At 37.5% G+C, this 19489-nt stretch overlaps 1 protein-coding gene across 3 annotated transcripts; it reads right to left on the reverse strand.

The window, feature by feature from the left end:
- Positions 1–162: 162 nt before the first annotated feature.
- Positions 163–8062, reverse strand: LOC127650554 (uncharacterized). 3 transcript variants are annotated; one of them, XM_052136042.1, is made up of 7 exons: positions 7985–8062; positions 6843–7085; positions 4830–5513; positions 4664–4752; positions 3453–3653; positions 3269–3338; positions 163–2107 (listed from the first exon to the last, which is right to left on the reverse strand). In XM_052136042.1, the coding sequence occupies exons 2-7, from the start codon at positions 6939–6941 to the stop codon at positions 1964–1966; spliced, it is 1287 nt and encodes a 428-aa protein (XP_051992002.1). In that variant the 5' UTR covers positions 6942–7085; positions 7985–8062; the 3' UTR covers positions 163–1963. The 3 variants fall into 3 exon arrangements, with proteins under 3 accessions (XP_051992002.1, XP_051992000.1, XP_051992001.1); XM_052136040.1 differs by having other exon boundaries at positions 7898–8056; XM_052136041.1 differs by having other exon boundaries at positions 7720–8056.
- Between the last annotated feature and the right edge of the window lie 11427 nt (positions 8063–19489).

Here is a 19489-nt window from a genome sequence, read left to right on the forward strand (position 1 = left end):
ATTTATGCTATTGTAGGCTCTACTGAAGAATCCAGATCATGTCAATCAACATTGTTGTTTCTGTCCATTCAGTTGCAATGATACTGAACAGGCTAGGTTTAAATATATTTTTCTAGAATTTGGCCAGACAGAAGAATAGAGACCAAAGATATTGATGTCTGTATGCATTTTATTTTCACACAATACATTCACACCAGGTTTTTGGGTAATTTGTGTAGAAGACCACTGACTTGTGTTTTCATATGCTTCCATTTTAACAGGCTCTTACCCTTTGGAATTATTTGAGTTGTACAGATTACTGCGTGACCAAGCGTTCATTTAAAAGCACAAGCACTTGAAACAGATGTGTTCTCATGCATAATATTGCCTTTTTCTTTACTTTCTCACATGTTTTTTCTATGTATTTACCAATGGAGGCTTAAGTACTTGGAAATGTTCTTGATAAAACTGAAATAATTTGTATTTTTGTGAACACCAACAAATGAGCTGTCACAAAGCCAACTGGTGGAGATGAATAAATCGGAGCCAAACTGAACAATTAACCTGGATAACAATAACCCATGCAATGGTAAGGATGGGGAAAGATTTAATTTTATAAGCATGTAGTCTTACATAAAAGAGTGTTTTAATTTACATGGACGGTGTGGCATTTAAAGTAAGACCAGTGCAGAACAAGATTTGGCATTGTGAGAGCTAGAGTTGTCTTCACTAAGTGTCACCAGTTGACTCGCATGTTGAAAACTGGCAAATAAATAAAGTAAAGGTCAAACAAGCACAATTCCATAACAGAAACAACTTTTCTACTCTCAAAAGCAGTCCCTGGCATTATTTCCCTTAAATTTAACAAAGAAGCCAGCAACCCTAAAGACTTTAATTGATTTAAGCTACTTGGTAAATTAATTAGCTGAGTGTTTATTTTCAGGAACCATCCTTGAAGCATTCACTCAACATTCAATCAATGCAACTGATGAAATCTCCAATGAATATGTTAATACAAAAAATACATAATTAAGCAAACCGTTCAATATAGACAATACAATTTAGACATCACCTTTCCTGATAATCATTTCCACTGTTATCTGGAGTATCCCTGATTAAATCTTTTTATTTGGACTGTGCTTAAATGAAGCTTGTTTTTACAGCAGACACAACAGACCAGAAACCGTCTCAGCAAAGCTGCCTCAAGGTATTTACAGTTGGCCACTTGTCCAGGGCCTTTTAAAATTAAAGTTATTGTGTGCATCAAATCCATAATTGTGTTAAGAAATAATCTACCGTTTAGTGAATGATGGCTCCAACGATGAGGGATATTGGGTTATCTTGTCTTATACTGTAATATGTATTAAGCTAGACTTTGAAAGCTGTTGCATTTCAAACTAGTTGTACATCTGCATGAGTGTTTAGAACTGATCTGCAACCACTTTATATTAGGTGTCTTTAACTACTATGTAGTTAAGCATTTGGTACAATGTACATATTACTGTATGTGCATACATGTTTTTGCATTGTACTTACATTTAAAGTACCTGTGATGAATTACATCTGTAATTACACTGTTAACCTTACCCCAACCCTTACACGAAACCCTGTCTCCTATTCCAAAATCATACCTGAATCTCACCCTATGTAGCATCAAATGTGGTCTAGTGAGAATTTTGCAGAAAAAAACGTGTAGTTACACAATAAATTGTATTGTATGTATTTTAATGGTATTACATAGCAGTCAAAAGACACCTAATATAAAGTGGGACCCTTATCTGATATAAGTGTACGTCATTTAAATTCAAGAGTGCACACAGGAAATGGTTTCAAACGACAACAGTTTTAACTAGTTTGTTCTTTTTCTGCATTTCACTCAAGACTCGCAATGTGGCTCTCTTTTTATCTTAAGCTCTGCATCTTTTTCAGTCTTTTTAATGGTGTAACAAAACACACATCCTGCTGTGCATACGCATCTTGCAGCTCAGGCTCGGGCCTGTCGGATGGAAGACAGCAAAAGTGGGAGCAGGTTGAGGGCTGGTCGGTGTTCCTGAATACCCAGAGTCACCAAAGCCCCGGCCAGCACGGAGGTCACTTTAGGTAGCAAGGGAGGGCGAGCCTGCATAACCTGGCAACCAGAGCACAGATAAACATTCAGGTTTAACCGGGTATACGTGCTGGAAACTATGTCATCACAATGGACAAGATTTAAGTTTGCCAAAGCGGTCTCTTAAATAAAATAAAAAAAATGTATCTATTAAAATATGTATGTAGTATAGAACAGAGACATATAATAGATATGCTTATTTATATGAGATAATAGTATTTAACTAAATAAAGTATTGAAGAAAAAAATCTCTTTTTAAATGAAAAGAAATTTTAAATTAAATAATAATAATACATTTTATTTGTATAGCACCTCTGATACATCAAGTGCTTTAAATATAAGACATTAAAGTCAAAGCAAGTGAATGCACCAAAAATAAATCATATTTAATAATATAAAATTATCTATATATATATATATATATATATATATATATATATATATATATATATACTCAAATAAAAATAACAAGAAAAATAAATAATAATAAAAAAAAATGTAAATTAATTTAATAATAATACATTTCATTCATAAAGGATTTTTTACATTAAGTGCAGTACAATTCAGAAATGAGAGTCAAAGGAAATGAATGCACTGAAATAAATAATATTTAAGAATATTAAATAACATTTTAAATATAACATTTTAAAAAGTATTTAAGGAAAAAATTTAAATGCATTTATTTTTAAATTAAATGTATAATTTATGAATAATAATAATAATAATAATATGTAAAACAGTTAATTTAGACAAATTAGTAGTAAATTAGTAGTAAACATTCACACATTCACGCATATCTACACATCAACCTAGTCTTTAAACGCTTTTACAAATGTGGATACTTGGAGACTGTCTAGTTTTAATTGGTAGAATGTTCTTGAGGGCATTGTGGTTAAAAAGCTGCTTGACCTGATCTTTTATGTACACAAATTACTGTAGATGAAATATTATTTTACACAATATTCACTCTAAAATATATGAAAACAGGACATTTACACTCTGAAGTGCAGACTTAATAGTCCACGCAAGTACAGTTAATGGTCAATGCCCATCTAAAAAAATGTATCAGCCAGGCAATATGTGACTCAATATCACTAAAAACTACAATGCATTTTTTAACCAGTTTGTTGCTGAAATGGACACCTATTGGCTAAATCACACTAAATCAGCAAGCAAGCTCACCTTTTCAACTTTATGACAGTGTATTCGTCCATCAGAGCCAAGATAGAAGGTGGAGAATGCATCATAAGTTCTGAAGAAATTAAAAAATAAAAATAAAAATAAAAAAGAGAGAGAGATATAGGCTGGTTTATTCACAAAGAGGAATGAAGGCAATGCTTTGAGGTGCTGTCAGAACATGTCTTACTTGTAGAGTTGGCTCTTGTCTTTTTTGTAGAAGAACACCAGAAGGGAATGGAAGGGGAGGCCTTTGACTCTCCAGCGAGCTTTAATGGAGCCATCCTCTGGATGCTTGGTCAGCTTCAGCACTTCCAGCTGAGCCTCCGCATAGTAACACAGACACATCATTCGCCAAAGTTTCAGAGTCATCTGGTATACCACACGGCCCCTTCAGAGATACAAAGCAGACATGATACCAACCAGCAGTGCCTTGGGATGTCAGTACTTCAGTACCAAGCCAATACTAAAATAAAAAACAACAACAATACCAGTCTCGCTACAGTATAGTATGGAAGAGCTAACATTTTCCTCAGAAGAACAGCAGGACTCTGATGAAAGTTTGTATTTTGAAGAGAAATTTGATCCAGCCGAGGATACAATTTCGAATGAGTAAATCATTTAGTTTTCATTAGCTGACATGCTATTTTATATAAACATGTACATATTTTACTATTGGGACTGTTTCCAGACTTGCCAGCCAGGATTCAGAGTATTGACATATTTGAAATATGTCCTAATAAGCAAGTTTTAGTTACATTTAAATGCTGTTTCGGCTAAAGCCGAAGGTATTTAAATTGGATGCTGTGTGATATAAATATGATGTGTAATATGATATAAAAACAATATGAATGTTTAGATTATATTTGATCTAGTGTTTATGCTGCCTCATTATCAATGTTTGTTTCATTGATAGACCCAGGGGAGGGTCTTTGTCTCTCATGTGTGAATTACAATCCATATTCATGATAGTTCACAACTAGTTTGTGCTGAATACAGTGTTATCAGACTTTAGTCATTAATATGTTTTTAAGCAACTGAAAAAAAGCACAAATGTCAAGGCATGTCAAAACTTCTCCAGGGCCCAAAATACCCTAAGACCCCAGAGGGATAATTTTTTTCATCAGTGCCCTTCACAGACAGATAAGACTAAGAAAATTATTAAACACTCAATAAATAGATTTTAAAAACAATCGGCCTATTAATCAGTTATCTGTATTTTCCACCATCTTAGTTATCGGTTTTGGCAAAATCCACTATTGGTGGACCTCTAGTTTCTAGCATCATGCTCTACCAATTGAGCTACAGATATTTCAACCTTTCAGTAAAAAGGTTTCTGGGGTTCAGTGACAGCATGTATCACTGAATGTGAGGAGTAAGATGTATCTAAAAACTGTGTACCTTGTCTTGGTGTTCAGAAGACCATTGATGAACTCGACATCTTCAGAGTACATATTGTAGTCATGATTTTTCACAAAGAAACTGGGCAGCTGCAACACAGTGTAGACCAATCAATAAATAACAACCCAAACCCATTCGTAAGCATATAGAGAATAGAGCATCATACCTCCACCCTCAGCTTTTCGTACATGAGGGCAAGTTTTTCCTCATTCTCCATGTCCTTCTGACTAGAACTCTTGTCCACACTCTCCATCTTAGCATGGCTGCAATGTGTGACATGGAGGGCTGGACAGAAGCTCTGCTCTTCCTGTCCCCATATTATTTTGTCCTCTGTCTCCGAGTGAGACTCTATCCTGGGGCAATGAAAGCAATAGAAGCAAGATCCCAACATAAACGGTGCGGGACATCCCTCAGTCTCAAACAGACTCCTGAAGGAGCCGCTATCCCTCAGCTCCTGCTGGGGCTTTACCTCAGTCCCTACCTTTCTGGTAATGCTTATATCATCCTCTCTCCTGCCATCAACAGTGGTTAAAGGAAAAAACAAGTCAAAGTGTTTATTGGGCCCCAAAGCCAGGAGCTCGCTTAGTTTGGCTTGCCCGAGCAGTGGCACCTCCACCATTGTGTGCTGCACATCGGTCTCTCCGGGTTTGAGCAAGACACACAGGCTGACGGCCTCCTCCCACTCCGCCTCCTCCAGGCTGGGAGCTCTATTGGGCTGGCAGGCATGGTGGAAGGGATGGGATAGGGCTGGCTGTTTAACGGACTGGTAGCGAAGACAGTTCGGAGTGGCCAAGGCCCATGATGCACTGCTCAGAGTCCTACAGTTGTCATTCAGGTGAAACTCAGTTGTCTGCAAATGGAACCGAATCTAGTTAGAGAATGACATACAGTAGCCCTAAAAAGTATTTGAACACTTAAAACAGTTAAAAATGTATGATCGTCATTGCATTAGATAGCAAAATAACAAAAGACAGTGACATTTTCAAGCAAAACATCTCATAAAGTTTGCTAAAGCTCGAGACAGACAGCTCAGCCTTCCATTAGAAGTCAGCACACTTATTGACAGGTCGGAAACATTTTGAATTCCAGTCTTTAACTGTCCAGTTTTGGTGAGCCTGTGCCCACTGCAGCCTGAGCTTTCTGAGCCTCAGCTAACTGAAGCTCCTGACCCGTATTTGCAATTGGGCATTCCAAATTGGGGAGAAAAGTGCCTTTTCTCACAGTCTTACATTATACTTGTAATTTTTTACTTTTAAATAAATTAAATTATTTTTCAGATGTTTTCGAATCACTTTCCATAAATCATCATTCCATATCTCCAATTCATCTGGGTTACCTGTTGCCATGGGAGTTCCTCAAGGGTCAGATTTAGTTCCAATTGTATTCTCTCTATAAATATATACACATTAGTGATAACATACCCAATGCTAGGTATCATCTTTATGCTGGCAATATAAAAATGTACTGCTTTGCATCCTCTGTTTCACTAACAATTCAATATTTACAGTCTGCTTTTGACTCGGTTCAATCCTGTTTACATCAACTCAAACTGGTTCTAAAAGCAGACAAAACTACATTAATGATTTTCTCAAATACCAAAGTTCACCAAACCTTACAGATACTTTAACTTTTCAAAGCACCAAAATTGAACCTGTTACTAAGTATAAGTATGTTGGCATTGTACTTGATAACCAATTTTCATTCAAGTCCCACTGATCACACTGTTCAGAGAAAAACACTAGCGTAATTTGTTTGCAGATTTGGTTTTATATTTTGTAATGGGTAGAAGTTCTTACACTGGGTCTGTGGACAGACATATAACTAATATATATATATATATACATACATACAAGTATATAAAAGAGTATCTAAATAAATATTCTATATATTTTAACTTAAATATTTGTCTAAATGTGCTACATTCTGTTAACTATCTGTTAAGTATTATAGAAGGTCATAATGTTTGCTAGGGAAATCTAGCATTATTATATAGTGGGGTTTAAAGGTCAAAAACCCCAAAGCTAATGCAACGTCAACAATGTTCATACATTTTTAACTGTAGCTTTTACTTTTTGGACCCACACTACATACCTTGATACACTGATTGCGGTTCATATAAATCATATTAAAATATAAAACACAAGTCGAGACACACCACTAGTATGAAAAAGATGTATACCTGACATAGACTCCAGCACTGTTTCGTCATTGGTTGTCTGCCACCATGGTTCCTGGCACACCCCACCCAAACAGAGACACCCCCTCTGCACACAGCCATTCAAGTCAGGGTGCTGGGGCAACCTCAATGGACACTCAGTGAGATGGCATTATCATGAAACTCTATGAGGAGGAAACTGACTCAACCATTCACCGCTGCCTCTAGTGACTGACTCCTTAACAGTGCAACTTCAATCCTTTAACTCTAGCATGGGAAGACAAGAACAATTATAATGCAATGCATTCAAACTGCACGTTTATCCACAGTGACTTACAATCGAATGATACTACAACAAAAGAAACCCATCCTAGGGTGTGACAGTAACATGGGGAGTGCCACAAAAATAGTCATGTGGTGCTTCAAGACTTTGAATTTGTATCCGGAATATGTAGACAAGATAGTAACTACTCACTATAATAACTTACATTATATTTACATCAATTTACTGACATGAATTGAAGCTTACGGTGGTTCATTTTAGTAAGTAAGCTCCTGTGCTATGGCATGCTATGTGCTATGAAAATATAAGCATAAAAGGGCAAGAATAACATTACATTTACCTTATACTCAATATAAAACATACAAAGACAAAGGATATTACATGGAACAATTCATTAAAAAAAAATTTGGACAACGAGGGTGGAGGAGTGTGTTCCCTAATTTAATTATGAGTCTGAATTGAGTTGTATTTAGTACCATATGGTAGAGTATATTATATTTACATCTGTTTCAAGCAGATGTTTGTAGTGATACAGACTGACAAATGCACATCACGCTTTAGTCACACTTCACAAATCAACACACTCAGCTCAGAGCTGACAGTCTGATAAATACAAACCTTCTTAAAAACAGCAAACCACGCTGAACGATTAAAAAGAGGATACTGTCACTACTTAAGTGTTCACGGGTCATCGGTTTGCTGGCTTTGAAGATGGTCAGATAAGAAGTAGGAAGTCAGTTTGTGTCTATACTATAAATGCCAGCCAGTTAGCTGACCTGCAACATTAAATGCATACCTGTCCTCAAAGAATCAAGTGAAAAGCAGCAATGCGCCACTTCTCTGTATAGAGATGCTAGAGTGTGCCTAAATCCAATTGACGTACATTTCTGAATGATTGGAAAAGAAGAAGAATCTGTTGTCAACAGAACAAATGTCACTTCACTCGCAATGTCCTTGCCCAGCGTCAGTCTGCACCACTGCGCATGCGCGCATAACCTTCTAGAAACGGAAACGGCCAGTTTACAGCGACGAATAGCGGCGAGCTAGAGCTACTGCAAGAGACTCACGCCCGATGGAATGTATAGCATTTTTTCTATTCAAAATAAAAGTCGGAAAGTCAAAGTGGGTTATTGTTAATTTGTCAGTACTCCATTATGGAGGCCCAAACCTGCATAAATAATAAATAAATAAACGTAATAATAAAAAATAAACAAAAGAATAAATGTCTTGATAAAACAAATATAATTAGTTTTTAATCAAATGTATTCCTGAATTTATTATTGTATGGCTTTATTCCTTTGTTATTTTCTATATTTATTTGTAACTTTATTTTTATTCTTTTTAACTTTTAATTATTTATTAATTTATTTTGCTTTTTTTTTAATTTATGTGTTAATTTATTTTTTATATTTATTTATTCACACATATATTTATTTCCATATTTATATATTACCATATATATTTATTTGTACTTTTCTGTGTGCAACATGGAAATGAGGGAGGCGGTCCTTGCGTAGCTCCAGTGCATCATTGGTTAGTACTTATCGGAAGCAGATGGACGTCCCACCTTAGCACACTCTGACTCGCACAGATTTTGAATATGCAGGGAACGTTTTGCAGAGAGTTTAACAATCCAGGATGTGCTTTGACATTCATACCGGCATACAGCTCTCCTAAAACATCAATAAGCACCTCTACTCTAAATGAAACATCGTCATTTGATGCATGATTATCGACTTAATTCGCAAGTTGCGCAACTCTCTAGATATATGTGAAGTGTCAGATATATTTTTTATTTTTTATTTTTTTATTGCAGAACTTATATATACATACATAAACAATTAGGAAAATGAAGCATGGTTGTATCTTTTACAATGAACAATCATAACTACAGAAATCAATAGTATGGATTTGCGGACATCAAAATATGAAGTTATATACGCAGAAAAAAAATAAAATTATAAGGTTAAATCATATCATTTATGAAACTTGGTCATTTTATGGATTTGTTGAAGAAACAGCTCCCCATTTATTTTGTGATTGTAGTATAACCAATAAATCTTGGATTGACTGAAGCTCTTATGTTTTTAGCCCCACAAATAGCTTTAGTTTACACGCGATATGGCTATGACCTGACATCACATCAAAACAAGTCAAGAGAAATCGAGCACACGCTTCAATCTACAATAAACCAATGGTAAGCAGGAACCGCCCACATAATTATCATACAAGAGACAGAAATGTAAGAATAAATTCAAAAATAATTAAATGTGGGAATATTTAAATATAGAAATAAATACATGTGGGAATAAATAAATATAAAAATAAATGACTGCATAAATAAATAATAATACATAAAAACAAAAACAAATGAAAGAATAAAAAAGTATTAAAGAATAAAAATAAAAAGAGAAAATAATAAATAAAGGAAAAAAAGTCATACAAAAATAAATTCAGGAATAACTTTCATTAAAAACGAATTATATTTGTTTTATCAAGACATTTATTCCTTTATTTATTTTCTTATTATTACATTTATTTATTTATGTATTTATTTATTATTTTTGCATGTTTTGTCCTCCATACTGTGGCATCTAACACATAGGAATATATTTGTATACTGTCTTCTCTAGCAGCTTCAGTCCTGCACACTTTCTTATATTTGACATATATATTTTAAATTTAATGTAAATTTATAACATAATATTTATTCAGTGTATATATATTACAATATACTACCCTAGAATTATTTATATATATATATATATATATATATATATATATATATATATATATATATATATATATATATATATATGTGTGTGTGTGTGTGTGTGTGTGTGTGTATATATTGTAGTGTATTTTTAGGGGTTTCAATAAAAGTTTGCTAACTGGTTAGTTTAGTGGTGCTGTTTTAGGAAGGGTCTCTTTAGGACCTCCCATGAACTTTCGTCGCCATAGCAATAATTAATTATAATTAAAGCTTTATTGCAGACACAGGTCCATATAACACATACATACATACATAAATACATGCAAATTTCCATATTAGCCTATAGGATATACAGGCTATTGCACCAGTGTCGTCTTAACCTAGAGGTGTATCTATAACAGCTTTTCAGCGGACTGACTAGGGCTTCAATTATATGGTTCACTGACCTGTCCAGGCGACACATAAAACTAAACATCAGTTGTCTTAAAAGTGCCTCACAAGATGGCACTCTAGTAGCCACAAACAAATGACTGGCACTATGCCACCTAGGGACACGAAGCAGCAAACTCATTGCATCATTGTATGCAACCTTGAGTCTCTGCATACTCTTTTTCTTATAGTTAGACCACAATTGAGCAGTGTATAGCGGTGTGATGTAGGTTCTAAACAGAGAGCACTTCACAAAGTCAGAACACAAAGAAAACCTCCTTATAAGCATGTTAGCTTGAGAGTAGATTTTACATCGCTGACGATATAGGTCTTTGTCATCTGTCCAGTCATTGGATATGACATGACCTAAATATTTAATTTCCTCACACACAGCAAGAGGACTATCTGCCAAATAAAATGTTGGGAAAATTGATTTCCTGTCCTCATCGCTTCTAACTATCATTATGTGGCTTTTCTTAGCATTATATTTTATGTCATGATCAAGGCCATACTGAGAGCACACATTCAGCATTTCCTGCAGCCCAGCACTAAATGGACAAAGCAGGACCAGATCGTCAGCATACATAAGATGATTAACAATAGTGTTGCCCACAAGACAGCCAGTTTTCAACCTATTTAACTGGTTTGATAATTCATCCATATAAAAATTAAATAAAATAAGGAGACACGATACCTCCTTGTCGCACACCATTACTAACATGAAAAGGAGTGGATACAACATTGTCCCATTTAACCAGAAACGTTTGGTGGGCATACCAAAACATTAAAATTCTCACTAAAAATTTAGGGGCACCTCTGTCTAACAATTTTACAAACAACCGTTCATGATTAATCCTATCAAATGTCTGATTGTCGGAAGTAAGGACATACATTTCTAGCTTGGTTAACAGTATCCTCTCCAGTACTTTAGACAAGATACTTGCTATTGCAATAGGTCGATAATTGTCAATACTTTTGAGCTTACCAGCCTTATCTTTAAGCACCGGCAGTAACATTACAGACATAATAGCATTTGGCAGGACACCATGGACCAGACAACCATTAAAACACATGGAAAGTAAAGGACAGAGCCTATGGCTGGCATATTTTAGATGTTCTGCAGTAATACCGTCCATACCACAGGCTTTGTTGTTCTCCAACATATTAATGGCACCATGAATATCTACTGCTCTAATAATCATATCTGTTGAAAAATCAATATGTTCATTATCAATTCTACCTGGGTTACTTTTAACACAATTAAACAGGTCCCGGTAGTGCTCCCGCCAAAGCTCAGCTATTTTTTCGGGGCCACTGATACCTTCAATATCCGCTGGTAAAGATGTTTTATTGGAATTCATTACTTTTACCTCTTGCCAAAAGGCATTAAAGTTGTTGTTCTGTAGCTTTCTGGCTAGCGAGTCCGCTCTTATTGTATTTTCATTTTTCTTAATAAATCGGAGTGCATACTTAACTCTAGCATTTGCCTGTTTTTTCACATCTAGCAGTACCCCATGTCTAGGGCTACCTGCCTCAGAGGCAGGTAGACCTAGACATGGGGTAAGTCTACCAGTCAGTCAGCCGACTGTCAAGTTTAACAGAAACCTCCCGCAATGTTTCACAGGCAGCTACCTGAGTTCCCATAGTTCTTTTTAGGTAGTCAATGTCAGCATTAACTTGCTGCATTTTCCTGAGGAGCGCAGACACATCGACGTGATTAAACGAGACGGGGGTAATTCATCCAGGAAATGCGATACAAATCTTGGGATCTCTTCACCGCACTCATTAATCGCTTGCAGGCACATTTTGACTAAATAAAAAATTGTCTAAATAAAAATTTGTCTAAATAAAATTCTCCACCATTAAAATTGTAATACAACGTCTCGTTGTATCAGCTCACAAATTCTACTGTAGGGAATTAGCTTTAATAAGAGAATTATGATAAATTATTTTATTGGAGTAATATTATTATCATGGCTTACTGACAATAATATTACACATATAGATATAGCATTGAAGCAAAATCTTTTTCTTATAAAAATATACTACAGTCAAAATATCTTTAAAAGGGAAACGTGAATAATTAATTATGAACATTTGGATCGGTTAATAGAATCAACTTGATATAGCTGAATTCATGTATAAAATCAATTTATCTGTTCGTCCAGCGAACACTCAGTACTGATAATAACTAATCTAAACAAAAACATACACACGAAACACTCATACATGGTAAAGGGAAGAATGAAAATAAACCGCAACAGGATAGGGGAAATACAGTTATGTAAAGAAACATTTGACCATCTGAGAGAACCATCTGTTTCTTAAAGGGGTCATGACATGAGAAACCAAATTTGCCTTGATCTTTTGGTATATAAGAGGTCTTTGTATCATTAAAACGTCCTGCAAGTTTAATATTTTAAGACGTCCTCCCCATTCTAAACGAATCATTTATTTAATCAAGCTCAAAATACAGCTCGTTCTGGATTCATGGTTAGAAGTGACGTGTCGGTTAGAAGTGACGTAACAGCGTTTGCATATGACCGCCTCCAGCACAAGATAACTACGATTTAAGCGCAAAGACAACTACGCTCATTTCAGTATCGCCGTGCGCCTCACAAGTGTTCAGTCGATGGACAGCGAGCTCTGACAGAGACTACTTGTGCACAGGAAAATTACGATGCCACACAGATGTGCTGTTCCTGGCTGTGGTCAAACAAAACCTCTGAATAAGCTGCCGAAAGATTCAGACGTCAGGGAAAAATGGATGCAGTTTACGTTCCAGTCACGGCAGTGTTAACTTAAGCGTTTGTTATGTACATTTTAAGGATGACTGTTTTGAGAACAAATCTCAATATGATGCTGGCTTTGCCAGAAAACTGTTGCTCAAAGATAAGTCCGTGCCGACTATTCTGGGAACAACGACGACGCAAACTGTAAGTAATCTATTTTAAACTTTAAACTACTTTTTAAAGCGCAATTTCATTCATTATGAATAATCACAGTGTTTTTACTTAGTTTACTTGCATATTGTTCTGGCTGGGGGCGTCAATAATTGATACATAGGCACTGATGTTAGCCAATCATAACAGTGGGCGTTAACACTGAAGTCTTCAATGGAAAACGCCCCCAAAACAGACTGTTTGAATCAGAGGATGAGAAACAGGGTGGGAAAAGGTCATAAATCACTAGATTTTAAAAGTTTTTCTTAAAAAAAAATATATTAATACTATAATTGCACCTAAGGGAACATAATAATACAATTAAAAAAAAACCATGTCATGACCCCTTTAAGAGCACCTTTGTTACAAAGGGTTTTTCAGCTTACACTAAAACTACGTTCAGTTAGTTACTGGTACGTACCTGCCGGCCTGCCACCTGGTGGTCAGCACGACCAGCAGCAGAGGGTCAGGGGAAAAGAGGGAGAGTAAAAGGCAGGCTGTGTCTTTGAACTTCTGCTGGATGTCCCTCCTCTTTAGTCTGGCTTGACCAATGAGAGGTGCAATTTCTTTTGGAAGCTGACTCATTTGCATGATTGGGGGATAAGTTGTTAATGTGTGCCCCTTTATGCTCTGATTAATATAGCAAGCATACAATGCATGCTGTCAGAATTGTGCCGGATGTCACATGATGATTCATTTGGTAGGAAACATGATACAAAATAATTTTAAGTTAGCTGGTAGTCCTGTCATAAATCATGTATAAAACAGTATACAGTACAAAAACACTTTACAAGACAGTAATGATCCTATACACAATGTCCTGGGGATATGCATGTTCATTTATAGTTTGTTTATAAATGAATGAAGAAAAGTCTATGTTCTGTGCTTTATGTCCATTTCCTATGGGGGAAAGGAGTGAATCAATCTTTCTGCATTCTTTGCTCTAGCAGGCAGCTAACCTCCCCCCGCTTGGAATGTCACTTGGGGTCCACTCTTTGCCGGTCCAGTGGCAGCAAAGACAGTGTAAAGGCTATTTTTATTTCTGCTGCTCCAAACTTACATCAAAATGACTTCTCTCTCTGCTCATATGCATGTAGCACATCTTAAAGGGCACCTATTCTGCCCCTCTTCACCCTATACCCTACAGATAATTTATTATACCACGTTAAATATGCCAATTTTTGTGTGGGAATAAAAACGAGCTGTTTTTGTGTGTGTGTCTTTAAATGCAAATGAGCTGGTGCTCCCCGCCCATATCCAGAATAGGGTGGAGTTTTGACATCTCTGCTTCGGATAACTAGACATCATAAGCAATATGACTGACAGCGAAAATAGTGGTGTTCAGCCCAATATGTTTGAACCAGAGTCAGACACTGATGAGAGAAAGAATCCATCAGAAGTAACAACTTTGAAAATGAACCAGGAAATTTCCGAATGGATATTTGATACATTTATTTCATTTTTTTTTAGAGTTTTTTCAGCAGTTTTGCAATGATGGATAAGCAACACACACACACACAAATACTGTTACAATGTTCACTATGCTCTATATGAAACAACACACACAAACCCACTTGTCCGTCGGCAGTGTCCGTCAACAGTCGTGGGCAGGGCCTGTTCAAAGTGATGTCACTTTGAACAGAATCTGCGAACGGCTTGTTCTGAGACAGTGCTCATGATTAATGGGGATTAAAAAAAAGGACTTAACACAACAAAAATACAGGGGTTAAACTACCTAACACAACTTAAACTACCTAACACAACAAAAATACAGGGGTTGGCGCTCACGTCTTACCTGGTGTGTCTAGACAGTCATTTGCTATGGGTGCAGTGTATATCGCGATATCCTGACCTGCGTTCTCTTCCCACAATGTCCGTTGTTAAACGATATCTCAAGCAAATGAGACATACACATCAGAACTAAGCTCACATAACATGTCTAGTACTAAAAGTACAAAGAACAAAACACATAGCACACCACTCAAGTCACAGGCAGAGCCATACTCATACTCATTTCGAGCAGCATGAATGAACGCGCCATCCTTTTAAAACCAGCCGGCGGCCTCCAATTGGTTCTCAAGCGCCGCCTTATCGATGACTGACGTTCGACTCAGCCAATCACAGCAACCTGCGAGCAGAGAGAGGGAGCTAGAGACAGAGAGAAGACAATGAGCACAACAACCAACACGTGCAAAGTACACTAACGTGCACAGAACAATGAAAACGAACACAAAACACGCGTGGAACGTAACACTTCCCCCCCTTAAGAACCAACTCTATGGGATAGATCAAACATATAGTTGTTCAAACAGTTATCAAATGCCGCAATAAGCAACTCTAGATAGTGCGTCAGCTATCACATTTTCGACGCCTTTCTTGTGTTTGATTACCAGATTGTAACCCTGTACAATTAGAGACCAGCGCATCAAACGTTGATTCTGATTATACATACGTGACAGAAAAACTAAAGGGTTATGATCGTTAAACACAGTGACTGGAGTATTACTCGATCCTACATACACATCAAAATATTGGAAGGCCATTAATAGTGCTAGTGCTTCCTTCTCGATCGTCGAATAATTCAACTGATGTCTATTGAACTTCCGCGAAAAATAACAGATAGGATGATCAATGCCATCTTTACCTTCCTGAATTAAAACAGCTCCGGCACCAACGGCACTGGCATCCACATCGAGTTTAAAAGCAGAATCACAGTCGGGTGCGGCTAAAACAGGTGCATTACACAAAAGAACTTTGATTGAGTGAAAAGCATGCTGACATTCATCAGACCATAAAAACGTTCGGGACGGACTAAGAAGTGAAGTCAGTGGGTGCGCAGTCGTCGAAAAGTTTTTGCAAAAGCCACGATAGTAGCCAGCCATCCCTAAAAATCAACGAAGTTCACGTCGGGTGGCTGGAGCAGGAAACTCCGCTATGGCGATAACTTTTGCTTCTACTGGGCGCACTTGACCTTGACCAACTTCCTTCCCAAGATACGTAATAGTGGCCTGACCAAATTCACATTTAGCTAGGTTTAAAGTTAACAACGCTTTCTCGAGACGCTCAAAAACAGTTCGCAATAACGACACATGTTCTAACCAATCAGTAGGATACACTACTAGGTCGTCTAAATATGCGTTACACTTTGGCACCCCAGCCAGCACAATATTGATGAGTCGCTGAAAAGTGGCTGGTGCGTTACGCATCCCGAAAGCCATCACGGAGTACTGGAGGAAACTATCAGGTGTTACAAATGCCGAAATGTCAGAGGCACAAGCCGTAAGAGGAACTTGCCAGTAACCTTTTAACAAATCTAACTTACTGACATAACGAGCAGAACCAAGGTTGTCAACACAGTCTTCCATGCGCGGCAATGGAAAACAATCCGGCACAGTTACGGCATTTACTTTCCGATAGTCAGTACAGAATCGTGCAGTAACATCGCTTTTCAGCACCAGTAAGCACGGAGAACTCCAGGAACTACAACTGGATTGAGCAAGTCCATGCTCTAACAGAAACTCAACCTCTTTCCGCATAAGATCTCTTTTCGCTGTATTCACGCGATACACGTGTTGTCTGATCAGAGCCGCCTCACCCACGTTAATATCGTGCTCTAACACTGTAGTGCAAGAAGGTACATCATTAAACAAAGCAGGGAAATCATCAATCAACTGCATAATATCACACCCTTGTTGTTCAGATAAATGAGATACACGAAATGCAAAATCAGTCAATACCTCCGAGTTCTTAAGTCGGGCACACTGTTGATGAGATCCTCCGGATCAGCAATCTCGACAGCAACACAAGCGACTAACACAAGAGATGACTCAGGAACGGTGATTTCATCTGTAGGTGAAACATTCTGGACAGCTTCTCTGTTGTGAAAAGTCTTTAACATGTTTACATGACACACACGAGTCTTCCTTCTTCTATCAGGAGTTCCGATAACGTAATCTGTATTACTAATTTTTCTTACTACCTCGTATGGTCCAGAAAATCGTGCTGACAAAGCCGACCCTACCATAGGCAGCAACACCAGCACCTGATCGCCCCTTGTTAAAGGTACGCTGTACAGATTTACGATCGTAATGACGCTTCATTTTTTTCTGAGCAACTTCAAGTGACTCTTTGGCCACCGAACATGCTTTGTGCAAGCGTTCACGGAACTTACTCACATAGTTGATCACATTCACTTTAGGTTTAGACTTAAAAGACAACAGATTCTCCTTGAGCATTTTCAAGGGTCCTCTGACAGTGTGTCCAAATACTAATTCAGCAGGACTGAATCCAAGACTTTCCTGAACTGCTTCTCTGATCGCAAACAAAAGTAATGGTACACCCTCATCCCATTCCTTACCCGTATCCATACAATATTTTCTGAGCATTGCCTTCAGCGTTTGGTGGAAACGCTCGAGCGCCCCCTGGCTTTCAGCGTGATAAGCACTTGCGACCCTGTGGGAGATATTTAAACTGGACAACACTTGAGAAAAAATCCTCGAAAGAAAATTAGTGCTTTGATCTGTCTGCACAATTTTTGGTAAACCAAACGTAGAAAAAAAATTCACAAGTGCTCTAGTTACAACTGGCGCTGTAATCTTCCTCAATGGAATTGCCTCTGGAAATCTGGTCGCAGTACACATTACCGTCAATAAAAACTGATTACCGGTCTTAGACTTAGGCAAATTGCCGACACAATAGACGATAACATGCTCAAACGGTTCACCCATCACTGGAATAGGTACGAGAGGAGCACACGGGATTACTTGATTTGGTTTACCAGTAATCTGGCATATACGGCAGGTGCGACAAAATTGTGTGACGACAGCTTTTAATCTCGGCCAAAAGAAATGCCTCAGAATACGGTGATACGTTTTCTTTATTCCTAGATGTCCTGATAAGTCGTGATCATGAGCTAGAGATAAAATGTGTTGTCGGTAACAAGAAGAAACAACAATCTGATACACACTACTCTATTCAGCATCATCTGTAATACCAGAGCACCACTTACGCATCAATAAATCGTTCTCAACATAATATGCAGCTTTTCTTTCTTGAGCTTTCTCTGGGAGAACAGCAGCAGCAAAACACTTCTGAAGATTTTTATCCTCCTTCTGGGCAGAAATAATCCTCTCGCGCATCACACGCAACTTTACCCCCGAGGTACTCAGAACAGGGGATCTCTCAACAGTCTTACTCTCATCAGATAAAACATCATTGAAAAACTATATGCCATAAAAGATGTAGCCAAGTCACCAACAGTATTTATCTCCTGAGCCTGAGATTGCGTAACCACACAAACTGGAAAAGTCTCAGGATAAGACCTCGACAGTTCATCAGGCTGATCTGACACAACTGGATTGTCAAAAATTCCAGCAAAGGCATGACTTTCCCACCGGCTAGATCATTGCCAAGGATAAATTGTACCCCACTCACAAACGGCTACCTTCACAAAACCCGTGCACAGTTCTGATTCCAAGTGAATCTGATGCAATGGAACTTGAACAAGACCCATCTCTATGCCCTGTACTAACACATTACTGCCACAGGAAGTTTGGTAAGACAACGGGAGTACCTGCACTAATAAAAGACTGCATTGCCCCAGTATCACGCAGCATTTTGACTCTTATCTGCGCATCCGACTTTCCCGTAACGGAAACTAACCCTTCTAATAGAAAAGGTGCATAACTAGAATCAGGTTTGTCACTACGCTCGACCGTAACAAGAGTCAACCAGTTTAACAAAACCAGCGCTCTTAGGTACAGAACTCGACTGTTTTCGCCTCAACACAACACAATCAGCGATTAAATGGCCAGATTTGTGACAATAAAAACATTCTCGATTTTCTTTTGACTTAAAATTAACTAGTTTCGGTCGTAACGAGCTGCTCTGATTTTCATGAGAAGACATAGTTCTCTCAGAACGTGCAGGAGTGAACAAATGTTTATGCGTCAATGTAAATTCATCTGCAAGAACAGAGGCTTGAGATAAAGACGTCACTTTTTGCACATTTAAATAAACAACAACACGCTCAGATACACAGTTCTTAAATTCTTCTAAAAGAATTAATTCTCGCATGTTTTTAAATTCATTTACCTTACTCGATGTGCACCACTTATCAAACAAGATGCCTTTTTCCCTCGCAAATTCAACAAATGACTGATTGGAACTTTTCTTATGACACCTAAACTGTTTGTAAGCTTCTGGCACTAGCTCATATGCACGCAAAATTGCAAGTTTCACTACCTCATAATTCACGCTATCCTCTAAGGACAACGTAGCGCAAACATCTTGAGCCTTACCGGTT

Source organism: Xyrauchen texanus, chromosome 10 (assembly GCF_025860055.1).
Source record: "Xyrauchen texanus isolate HMW12.3.18 chromosome 10, RBS_HiC_50CHRs, whole genome shotgun sequence".
NCBI classification, from domain to species: domain Eukaryota; kingdom Metazoa; phylum Chordata; class Actinopteri; order Cypriniformes; family Catostomidae; genus Xyrauchen; species Xyrauchen texanus.